Source organism: Cervus canadensis, chromosome X (genome assembly GCF_019320065.1).
Source record: "Cervus canadensis isolate Bull #8, Minnesota chromosome X, ASM1932006v1, whole genome shotgun sequence".
Taxonomy (NCBI): domain Eukaryota; kingdom Metazoa; phylum Chordata; class Mammalia; order Artiodactyla; family Cervidae; genus Cervus; species Cervus canadensis.
In genome coordinates this window covers 107,702,581-107,713,585 of record NC_057419.1, presented here as the reverse complement: position 1 = coordinate 107,713,585, position 11,005 = coordinate 107,702,581, and the positions used below count along the sequence as shown (strand labels likewise).

General features: G+C 41.1%; 2 protein-coding genes across 2 annotated transcripts; both read left to right on the top strand.

Moving 5' to 3' along the window:
• The first annotated feature begins 205 nt into the window (after nt 1–205).
• On the top strand, nt 206–854 carry LOC122436033 (spermatid nuclear transition protein 3-like). The gene is made up of 2 exons (XM_043460168.1): nt 206–322; nt 504–854. Exons 1-2 carry the CDS (start codon nt 206–208, stop codon nt 717–719), a joined length of 333 nt encoding a protein of 110 aa, XP_043316103.1. The 3' UTR covers nt 720–854.
• A 9,497-nt stretch (nt 855–10,351) lies between these two features.
• LOC122436030 (spermatid nuclear transition protein 3-like) lies at nt 10,352–11,005 on the top strand. Its single transcript, XM_043460161.1, has 2 exons — nt 10,352–10,473; nt 10,655–11,005. The coding sequence occupies exons 1-2, from the start codon at nt 10,357–10,359 to the stop codon at nt 10,868–10,870; spliced, it is 333 nt and encodes a 110-aa protein (XP_043316096.1). The 5' UTR covers nt 10,352–10,356; the 3' UTR covers nt 10,871–11,005.

The following is an 11,005-nucleotide window of genomic DNA, read 5'->3' as shown; positions in this document are numbered from 1 at the left end:
TCACGGCCTCCCTCAGCATCCACTAGCCCATGTTGATGGGCACAGTGGTGCACTGTGATGTCTAAGCCCCCCAAGCTACTATTGGCTGGAGCAGTGCCTAACGGACCAATCAGATTGAAGGGTGTGGCTCCTCATTGTCCTCCAAGGGTATAAATAGGGAGGTCAGAGGCAGAGAGTCTGGGTTAGGCCACTTCTTGGCACCATCATGACTAAAGCAACCAGGAAGCCACCGCAGTCAAGAAGAGTTGCAACGCGGTTTGCTTCAAGGAAGAATGGAAAAAAGAAGACCCTTTGTCAAAGGAGGTGCAGAGGCAGTATGAAGGTAAGATGACTCCAACTAAGCTTCCCATGTTCTCCACTGACTTTGCTGCCCAAGACCTCTACCCTGCCCATGCCTGGCACAAAAGCCCTCATTAGCCCACATCCCTTTCTCATGAAATCTCCCTTCCACCTCAGGTTTTATGTCCTTTCCTCAAAACTAATACACTTGTCTTGTCTTGCAGGCACGAAATATGACCATGAGGGCCAGAAGACCCCTACAAGGTGCCCTCAGAAAGAAAATCCGATCGTATGCCACTCAATCGACGAAGGTGAAGAAAACAAGAAAAGCAAACTGTTTCTTCTCTCGCTGTGGACGAAAGAAATTGAATCGAAGCCGAAAAAGGTACCAAAAGATGAGGCAGAGTCAAGGAAGGAGGCAGAATCAAAGGAGAAAATAAGCTCAGCCGCCCCAAAAGAAGAGACTCTGGAGAAGTACAACCTGGGCAGCCAGTAAGTGAATAGCAAAAGTCAGACAGTTTAGAAATGTGTCTCCAGAGGTCTGCATTCTTAGCAATGGCCAACCAAGAAAAGACTCTCACACGAACATAGTAAGCTGATGGCTGCAAATAAAAGAAACATCAAATGGTGAAAAGATGATATTTGTGTGTGTGTGTGAATTTTCTGATGGAAGGGAGGGAGAGAAGAGAAGAGGTGGGCACTGGAAACGGGAGGGTATGGGGTCCCAAGAGGTTGGGGAACAGACCCTCAGGTCCCCAGTTAGCCAGAGAGTAGAGGTGTGGAGTGGGTCAGGAGTCTGCACTGAAGATGGATAACCCTGCTTAACACTTGATTTCAAGGGCCAGGAGTAGTGGTGTGGTGTTCCTGCCTTTGTCTGGGGTGTGGAAAGACATTAGGGTCTAGATTGCCAGGCCCAGATGGGAAGGGGTTTTCACATGGGGGCGGTGAATGTGAAACTCCCCCTGAGAAAGGCAGACAGAAATCACCTCCTGGCCACCTACCTCATAATGGGGTTTGTTGCATCACTCACCTATGCTGTCAGCTAAAGGGGCTCACAAGGCACAAAGTGCTGATACAACTAAAACCCACAACCAGCACTCCCAGGGACTCAAATAATGTTTGGAGGGAACAAACCAAATATTGATTAGGCCACCTATTTGCTAAGAAAACTTTGGAGAGCATTATATTCCCAAAGAAGGCCAGTGCTTGTGGCCCAATCCCGGTGCACATTACAAACAGGAGCACCCTCTACAGAGAATTTTTTTTTGGTGGGGAGGGGTGGGGGGTACTATGTATGTTGTGGAGGCGTAGTTCCCTGAACAGGGATTGAATCCATGCCCTTCTAGTGAAAGCATGGAGTTCTATCCACTCGACAGTCATGGAAGTCTGTACAGAGAAATTTACATAAGTATTAATATAAGACTGAGTAAAATTTGGTCTTGTAATCATCACCATATCCTAGGATTTCTAAACAACTCCAGTCGTAAAACTTTCTTCCCCAATAAAGTCTTTTGTTAGTCCAACTTCTACAAGTTTATCATGGTTTAAAAGAAAGAGTATGCAATATTTAATTTGGTGTTAACTTTCATTTTGAAATGTTTCAAAAATTCCAAGGAGAAGTTAAACAAATATGGAGATATATAAGGCAGAGGCTCTGAAGATGAGAATCCTGTGTGTCTTCAGAAAACTTTTTAGAAGCAACCAAAACACAGAGTTTCACCATCAGCATCCAAAGAGTTGAGTTCAAATTTTAACTCAATGATATGTTATCTTTGACCTGGGCTGCAGCTCCCTAATTCAATCTTTCTGGCACTGTAACGCCTGGGAGACCCCACTGATGATTCAAAGTCAGTCACTGAATGTGATTTAAAATCGATAAGAGTGAAAGACCCCCTGGGTGTGCTGCCCTTTATTTTTTTTAAAGTTCTTTTATTTTAATTGATTTATTTCAATTGGAGGCTAATTACAATATGATAGTGGTTTTGCCATACATTGTCATGAGTAAGCCATGGGTGTACATGTGTTCCCCATCCTGAACCCCCCTCCCACCTCCCTCCCCATCCCATCCCTCAGGATCATCCCACCGCAACAGCCCTGAGCACCCTGCCTCATGCATCCAAGCTGGACTGGAGATCTGTTTCACATACATGTTTCAATGCTATTTGCTCAAATCGTTCCACTCTCGCCTTCTCTCACAGAGTCCAAGAGTCTGTTTTTACCTTTGTGTCTCTGTTGCTGTCTCACATATAGGGTCATTGTTACCATCTTTCTAAATTCCATTTATATGTGTTAATATACTGTATTAGCGTTTTGCTCTCTGACTTCCTTCACTCTATAATAGGCTCCAGCTTCATCCACCTCATTAGAACTGATGCAAATGCATTCTTTTTAATAGCTGAGTAATATTCCATTGTGCACATGTAGCATGGCTTGCTTATCCATTCGTCTGCCCATGGACATCTAGGTTGCTTCCATGTCCTGGCTATTATAAACAGTACGGTGATGAATATTGGGGTACACGCGTCTCTTTCAATTCTGGTTTCCTCAGTGTGTATGCCCAGCAGTGGGATTCCTGGGTCATAGGGAAGTTCCATTTCAAATTTCTGAGGAATCTCCACACTGTTCCTCTCCAGCATTTATTCTTTGTAGACTTTTTGATAGGGGCCGTTCTGACCAACGTGAGATGGTCCCTCATCCTGGATTTGATTTGCATTTCTCTGATAATGAGTGATGTTGAGCATCTTTACATGTGTTTGTTAGCCATCTGTATGTCTTCTTTGGAGAAATATCTATTTAGTTCTTTGGCCCATTTTTTGAATGGATCATTTATTTTTCTGGAATTGAGCTGCAGGAGCTGCTTGCATATTTTTGAGATTAATTCATTGTCCATTGCTTCATTTGCTATTAGTTTCTCCCATTCTGGAGGCTGTCTTTCCACCTGGCTTACACTTTCTTTGTTGTGCAAAAGCTTTTAAGTTAAGTTAGGTCCTATTCATTTATTTTTTGCTTTTATTTCCATTCCTCTGGGAGGTGGGTCATAGAGGATCCTGCTGTGATTTATGTCAGAGAGTGTTTTGCCTATGTTTTCCTCTAGGCGTTTTATAGTTTCTCGTCTTACATTTAGATCCTTAATCCGTTTTGAGTGTATTCTTGTACATGGGGTTATAAAGTGTTTTAGTTTCATTCTTTACAAGTAGTTGACCAGTTTTCCCAGCACCACTTGTTAAAGAGATTGTCTTTTCTCCATTGTATTTTCTTGTCTCCTTTGTCAACGATAAGGTGTCCATAGGTGGGTGCATTTATCTCAGGGCTTTCCATTTTGTTCCACTGATCTGTATTTCTGTCTTTGTGCTGGTACTATACTGTCTTGATGACTGTAGCTTTGTAGTATAGCCTGAAGTCAGGCAGGTTGGTTCCTTCAGTTCCATTCTTCTTTCACAAAATTGCTTTGGCTATCCGGAGTTTTTTGTATTTCCTTACAAATTATGAAATTGTTTGTTCTAGTTATGTGATCTCTATAGAACTTTCAGAATTTGTCTTCAGTCATGATGGAGCAAGGGAAAGGATGAAATATTTTCCCTTCTAACTAGTCCTCGATTCCATTTGTCATTAAAAGACTATTCATTTCTGAAGAGCTAGCATGGCTAAAATGGAAGACAGATTTCTAGTTTGTGATATATAATGTAGACATCAATTTGCTTTTTTCTGCAGATTTCAATCTATTTTTAATTATACTGATACAACTACTGATGAATAATTTATTTTTCTATGTAGATCAATACTAAGAATGATATGGATTCTTTCCATAATCTCATCCCCAACCTTTGAAACACTGCAGTTCTATACAGTATTGATGAATGTCTGGTCCAACCTGCAATTACACCAATATCATCAGTATATTCCATGATTTTCTGATTGAACATTTCTCCAAAGCTCTTAATGTAGGAATTTAATATGTGATAATACTTTCCTATTTATAGAATCTCCATACCTAAACATTAATTTAAAAAAAAAAAAAAGCTTTAGATTTACAAAATGCTTACATTCAGCTGTACAACCGTACCAGAACTTGACAGACTTTTGGCTGGCTGTCTTACCAAGATACCCTGTCTATTCTGTAAATCAATAGTCAACTTCCCTGCATTTCTGTATTAAAATTACTTTTCAGAGATAGGGTCTTTCTCAAAGAGCAAAACAAGTAGAATATTTTCTATAGATGTATCCTATATCTAGGATGTGGCCTATGTATACTATCTTGACTTACACAGAGATACTTACAAATGTATATATTGGCATATATATGGAAAACCAAATGTACATAGAAAAAGTAAAAATATCATATAGTTCTAGAAGAAAGCCATGCAGAAACTAATGTTCCTCAAATTTAGGCTAAATCCATTGTGTCTGAATGCGTAAACATAAAATATGAATAATTTTACATGTGCAAAGCTCCAACAAATATAATTGCATGGAAACTAATTGGGAATGAAAAACACTTATTGAAAACTCTAAAAGTCATCAGGTGAAAAGAGACACTCAATAGAAAACGATCAAGATAATTGAAAGACTTGAACAAAAACTTGACCAAAGAAGTCACAGCAATGGCAAATAAGCACAGGAAAAGATGCTGAGCATATTGGCTATGATGGAAATGCAAATTAAAGCTATAAAGAGTTCTAACCGCTCTATATCTATCAAAGTGGCTACACATTTTTAAAAGGTGACCACACAATAAACTGGCAAGGATGCAGAGAAACTGGATTATTCATACATTTCTTGTGAGAGTATCAAATGGTACAGCTATCCTGGAAAACAGTTTGACACTTTATTAAAGAACATGCTATAAACATTCAAGTACAATTTGACCCAGAAGTTGTATTCCTGCATATTTAGTCTACAGAAATGAACATAAAAGCTTTTACATGAATTGTCATTGAAACTTTGTTTGTAATACCTAAAAATGTAGACAGGCTAGAGGTCCTTCAATGAGTGAATGGTTCGACTGTGGTTTAACCATAGTTACATAACCATACCACCATACCAGTCACACAGTTAACCATACCAGTAACACTCCTCATCAATAAAATGGAAGAAAATATTAATACATGTAACAACGTGGATGAATCTCAAGTGCATGCCAAAGTAAAACAGAGGCCAACCTCAAAAAGGCATGTACTTGATGATTCCATGTACATATTATTCTCAAAATGACAAAATTAGAGACATGGAAAAGAAATCAGTAGTCATAAGGGATTATGGAAATAGAATATAAGACTGTGGTATTAGGGAATTCCTTTAAGGTTACAGAATAGTTCTCTATCTTGAGGTGATTATGCAAATACACATATATTTTACATCAATATTCATATAAAATATATTATAACCATAATACATAAGAGCTCTTAAACTCACTAATAAGAGAACAAACAAACCAATTAAAATGTGGGAAAATATTTGAATAGCAATTGTTGACATAAGATATGACATAAGTTGTACAGATGACTCATAAACACATAAAATTAATTAAAATAATTAGTAATTAGTACTGAAGGCATATTAAGTATGCAAATTGTATCTTGGATAAAAGAAATAAAATAACTGAGAACATAAAACAACTCTCAGGAAAAGAGGGAAACTTAAACTCTCCTCAGTGACTCATAAGAATGCAAAATGATAAAGACCCTTTGGGAAATGTTTTTCATCACTCATAAATATCTGCACACTGGAAAACTGTGTGATCCCATTCCTAAATAACTCCCACGTAAAACATGAATTTCTGTTCACATAAAACCCTTCATGCCAATGTTTATTGTGGCTCTATTAATAATAGCCCCAAACTGGGAATAACTCAAATGTTATTCAACTGGTAAACCAATATACAAATGGTGCATCCATCCGATGGAATACTATTCAACAAGAAAAAGGGACATGCTATTGATGATTGTAAGAACTTGAAAGTTTTTCAACTTAACTTAAAGAACCAGATCAGAAAGACTACTGACAGTATGAGGTAATAGGCACATGGAAAAACACTGACCATCACTAATACTTAGAGAAATAGAAATCAAAATCACTAGGAGATATCACCTCACAGCTGTCAGAATGGCTATCATCAAGTCAAAAAGTCTGAAAATAACATACGGCGGCAAGGATGTGGACAAAAGGAAGCCCTTGTACATAATTGGTGGGAATGTAAATTTGTGCACTCACCTTGGAACACAACGTGGAAGTTTCTTAAAAACACTAAAAATAGAACTACCATGTGACCCAGCTATTCCACGCCTAGCTATACATCAGAAGAAAATGAACACTAATTTGAAAAGATACATGAACCCCAAAGTTTATTACCGCCTTGTTTATAATAGAAAAGATATGGAAGCAACCAGTGAGCAAGATGCACATGGTTCCTGTCTTCATAGCACTTGCCTGGAGTATGAGATAAGCAAGCATTTGAACACCCCAGTAATCCTCAGAAATACTGGTAGTTGCATGTTTGTTGAGGTGGAAACATTCTCCCAGCATATGGTATAGAAAAGGAAGGCTACAATATAGCATATAGATTGATTCAATTTGTATAAATTAAAAAAAAAATCACTGATATACATATGTTCATCCAAAAATATATGTATTATATGTATACATTTAGCATTATATAACATATATAATATATATGTCATAAACATTTAGCTAGAAAAACAAAGACAGAATATGAACAGTATATATGTCTATTGACACACTTATTGGTGTTCTCTAGTTTCATTTGTATACTCCTTTTTGCAATTTCCATACTGCTTTGCCTTGAGTATATATTTACAATTAGAAAACATTAATAATGCTCTTTCGAAGCAGGGTAACCCAGACATTAAATTAGCATATGCCAGGTGTCCCATCAAGTTCTTCCCTCTTCCTCCAAGGCCACGTTTCTTCACAATTTCCCCATCATACCGTAGATTCCAGTTATATGCAAGGCATGTATAACCAGCTTTCTTGGGTCTCGGTGCCTGTGCAGGTTCTCCCCCACTGTCTGGGAAACACTTTCACAGCTTTCCACTTGGTGATCTATCTACTTTAGGTGGCTCAGGATTCATCTCAGGTGTCTTTAGTGAAAAGTACCCCTCCCCAAACGCCTTGCCATCAGGCTATGACAAATGCCTCTCCTCTTTACCACCACAGCCCAGTGTGGTTTGTGTATGGTGAACCAATTCATCATGTAAACGGAAAGATGTTTACTATTACATTCCTCCTTCTCCTGCCCTGTTCTCTCTCATCAGCAGCTCATCACTTTCTAGTCTTGTCCTCACTCACCTGGTCCCACTTGCACCAGCCTCCTTGTTTTATTGAAAGGACATAGACAATGCCTTTTGGGGGCTTTTGCCCTGGCCATTTCCTCTCCCCAGTCTTTATTGCCCAAGATAGCCACAAAGTCACTCCCTCTTTTCTTTAATTAAGTCTTTGCTCAAATGTCCTGGATTCATAAGGCCTTCCGTCATTATCCTCTGGGGAGGAAAAACTCCCCATTTCTCAAAACTCATAAGGTTCTCTCTATACTGTATAATTGACTATTTGTGGTTAGTATTAACCTTCCATCCTCACTGACTAGAATGTAAGCCCCATGAAACCAGGGTTCTGTGTATTGGCTCCCGATGCGCGCCTAGCACCCACAACAGTGCCTGAAATTCCGCAGGGGGTGAATGAATACCTGTGAAGTGGGAAATAAGCATTACACCAAAGAATTTATGTCCATTTTTGCAACTAAATAAAACAAATCCAGACTAATGTAAGAAGGAACTTGATTTGACACGACTGTGGGGATAGGGACATCTCACACACTACCTAATAAATGCTGAGAATTCTCCAAGCTAGGCTTCAACCATACATGAACCAAGAATTTCCAGATGTTCAAGCTTGACTAAGAAAAGGCAGAGGAACAAGAGATCAAATGGACAGCATCCGTTGGATCATAGAAAAAGCAAGACAATTCCAGAAAAGCATCTGCTTCACTGACTAGGCTCAAGCACTGTCCTGTGTGGATCACAACAAATTCTGGGAAATCCTTAAAGAGATGGGAATACCAGACCCTCTCACCTGCCTCCTGAGAACTCTGTATGCAGGGAAAGCAGCACGAGTTAGAACCGGACATGAAACCTCAGACTGGTTCCAAAATGGGAAAGGGGTATGTTAAGGCTGTATATTGTCATCCTGCTTATTTAACTTATATGCAGAGTACATCGTGAGAAATGCAAGACTGGATGAAGCACAAGCTGGAAGACTGCCGGGAGAACTATCAATAACCTCAGATATGCAGGCGACACCACCCTTAAGGCAGACACAAAGAGGAACTAAAGAGCGCTACAGCATGCAGTCCCCAGGCTATTCCGTGGGCCCTCCAGCTCACCCACCGGCCCAAGTCTGCGTGAGCTCCAGGGCCTCTGGAAGAAGGCCTGAATCTGCCTCTAATCTCAGTCTCCTCCTGATTGCCACCACACCACCCATGACTTAATCACTTCCCCAATGGTCCCTCACTGACAGTAACCTGTGGGCATTGCCCACTGCAGTGCTGCCCAATAGCTAAGCAGGACAGCCAACAGTCACTCATTTACAACTGTTTGCTTGTGGCTGGGGCGCTCTGAGGCACCAAGCAATGGTTGGGCAACACCTGTTGCCAAGGAACAGGGTGGGTTGAAACGGAACACACCAATGGCTACCTGTTAAGGCTGTGCTCATCCTGCTCTGTTACACTGTAAAGAGAAAAAGAATCACTGTGAATTTAAGGTTTGTGAAAGTAGTTTTCAACGTGGGCTGGCCTGCACATTCTTGTTGGCTTTGAACTATTTATACTATATGCTGAACATGTGATCAAGTGCCAGCGGTTGGAGGGGCACAGAGATAAGTGCTGGTGAAAGGAATGCCTGGGAATATAACAAAAGGAATGATAGGCAAAAGTTAAAAAAGTATGTGAAATAAAAATCTGAGGTTGGAAAGGAGTCAGTCAAAAAGATGCCGGCACACTGGACCCAAAGTGTCCTTATGTAACAGAGCAACATGGGCAGAGCCCTTCGCGGGTAGCCATTGCCGTGCCGTATTACTCCGCCTCCTGTTACTAGGCAACAGGACTTGCTCAGCCATTGGTCAGTCCCTCACTGGCCCCACCCACAAGCAACCAACTCTCAGGGAGCTACCTACAGATACTTCTCCTGCTCAGCTATTGGTCAGCACTGCAATGGGCCCTACCTACTGATAATGGTCAAGGAGGAGTGACTGGGGAAGTGATTCTGTCAAGAGTCAGTGGTGCACTGGTGAACTGACTCTTGACTTTGAGCAACTTCCTTTAAAAAAAACAATCAGGAATTGATTTCTGCTAGATGGGGCAAGTTGAGTTTCCCTACTCAATATGAGAGTTGAAGTGTCCCCAAAAAATTTAGTGGAGGAGACATTTAAAACTGTCTTTGCTCTGATGTGTAATCTTCTGGAGACTGTGTATTGAACTTTGGGCAACAGAGAGGATTCACCAAGTCTGGGGGTCGCTAAAGCTCATCACAGTAGATAAAACATCCAACCTGTTCTTAATTACCTTTGTCCACTTTAAGTGCTTGCTCTTAAGTTCCTTAAGCCCCTCAGGAACCCCCAACAGGCAGAAGGTGATCTAGAGATGAAGTGCTTAGAGGACTCTGAAGGGATGAAGTGGGACAGAAAGGGTTCGGCAGATGTTCATAGAGGGATGCAAGAGGCAGGAGTGTTGAAGTGGCACATATAAGTCAAAGGATAAAGAGAACAGAAAGGAAGTTTGAAAGTCATGAGGAGAAGCACCATGCCCCTGAATCACCACTCCCCAGAATCAGACACACAGACATGTCAGCAGTGGGAAAGTTACATCACGGCCTCCCTCAGCATCCACTAGCCCATGTTGATGGGCACAGTGGTGCACTGTGATGTCTAAGCCCCCCAAGCTACTATTGGCTGGAGCAGTGCCTAACGGACCAATCAGATTGAAGGGTGTGGCTCCTCATTGTCCTCCAAGGGTATAAATAGGGAGGTCAGAGGCAGAGAGTCTGGGTTAGGCCACTTCTTGGCACCATCATGACTAAGGCAACCAGGAAGCCACCGCAGTCAAGAAGAGTTGCAACGCGGTTTGCTTCAAGGAAGAATGGAAAAAAGAAGACCCTTTGTCAAAGGAGGTGCAGAGGCAGTATGAAGGTAAGATGACTCCAACTAAGCTTCCCATGTTCTCCACTGACTTTGCTGCCCAAGACCTCTACCCTGCCCATGCCTGGCACAAAAGCCCTCATTAGCCCACATCCCTTTCTCATGAAATCTCCCTTCCACCTCAGGTTTTATGTCCTTTCCTCAAAACTAATACACTTGTCTTGTCTTGCAGGCACGAAATATGACCATGAGGGCCAGAAGACCCCTACAAGGTGCCCTCAGAAAGAAAATCCGATCGTATGCCACTCAATCGACGAAGGTGAAGAAAACAAGAAAAGCAAACTGTTTCTTCTCTCGCTGTGGACGAAAGAAATTGAATCGAAGCCGAAAAAGGTACCAAAAGATGAGGCAGAGTCAAGGAAGGAGGCAGAATCAAAGGAGAAAATAAGCTCAGCCGCCCCAAAAGAAGAGACTCTGGAGAAGTACAACCTGGGCAGCCAGTAAGTGAATAGCAAAAGTCAGACAGTTTAGAAATGTGTCTCCAGAGGTCTGCATTCTTAGCAATGGCCAACCAAGAAAAGAC

Excerpts from the sequence above, each read along its gene's own strand:
- LOC122436030 (XM_043460161.1), top strand. The coding sequence starts at position 10,357 with ATGACTAAGGCAACCAGGAAGCCACCGCAGTCAAGAAGAGTTGCAACG. Across the intron at positions 10,474-10,654 it reads GGTGCAGAGGCAGTATGAAG|GCACGAAATATGACCATGAG; the intron begins GTAAGATGACTC and ends CTTGTCTTGCAG.
- LOC122436033 (XM_043460168.1), top strand. The coding sequence starts at position 206 with ATGACTAAAGCAACCAGGAAGCCACCGCAGTCAAGAAGAGTTGCAACG. Across the intron at positions 323-503 it reads GGTGCAGAGGCAGTATGAAG|GCACGAAATATGACCATGAG; the intron begins GTAAGATGACTC and ends CTTGTCTTGCAG.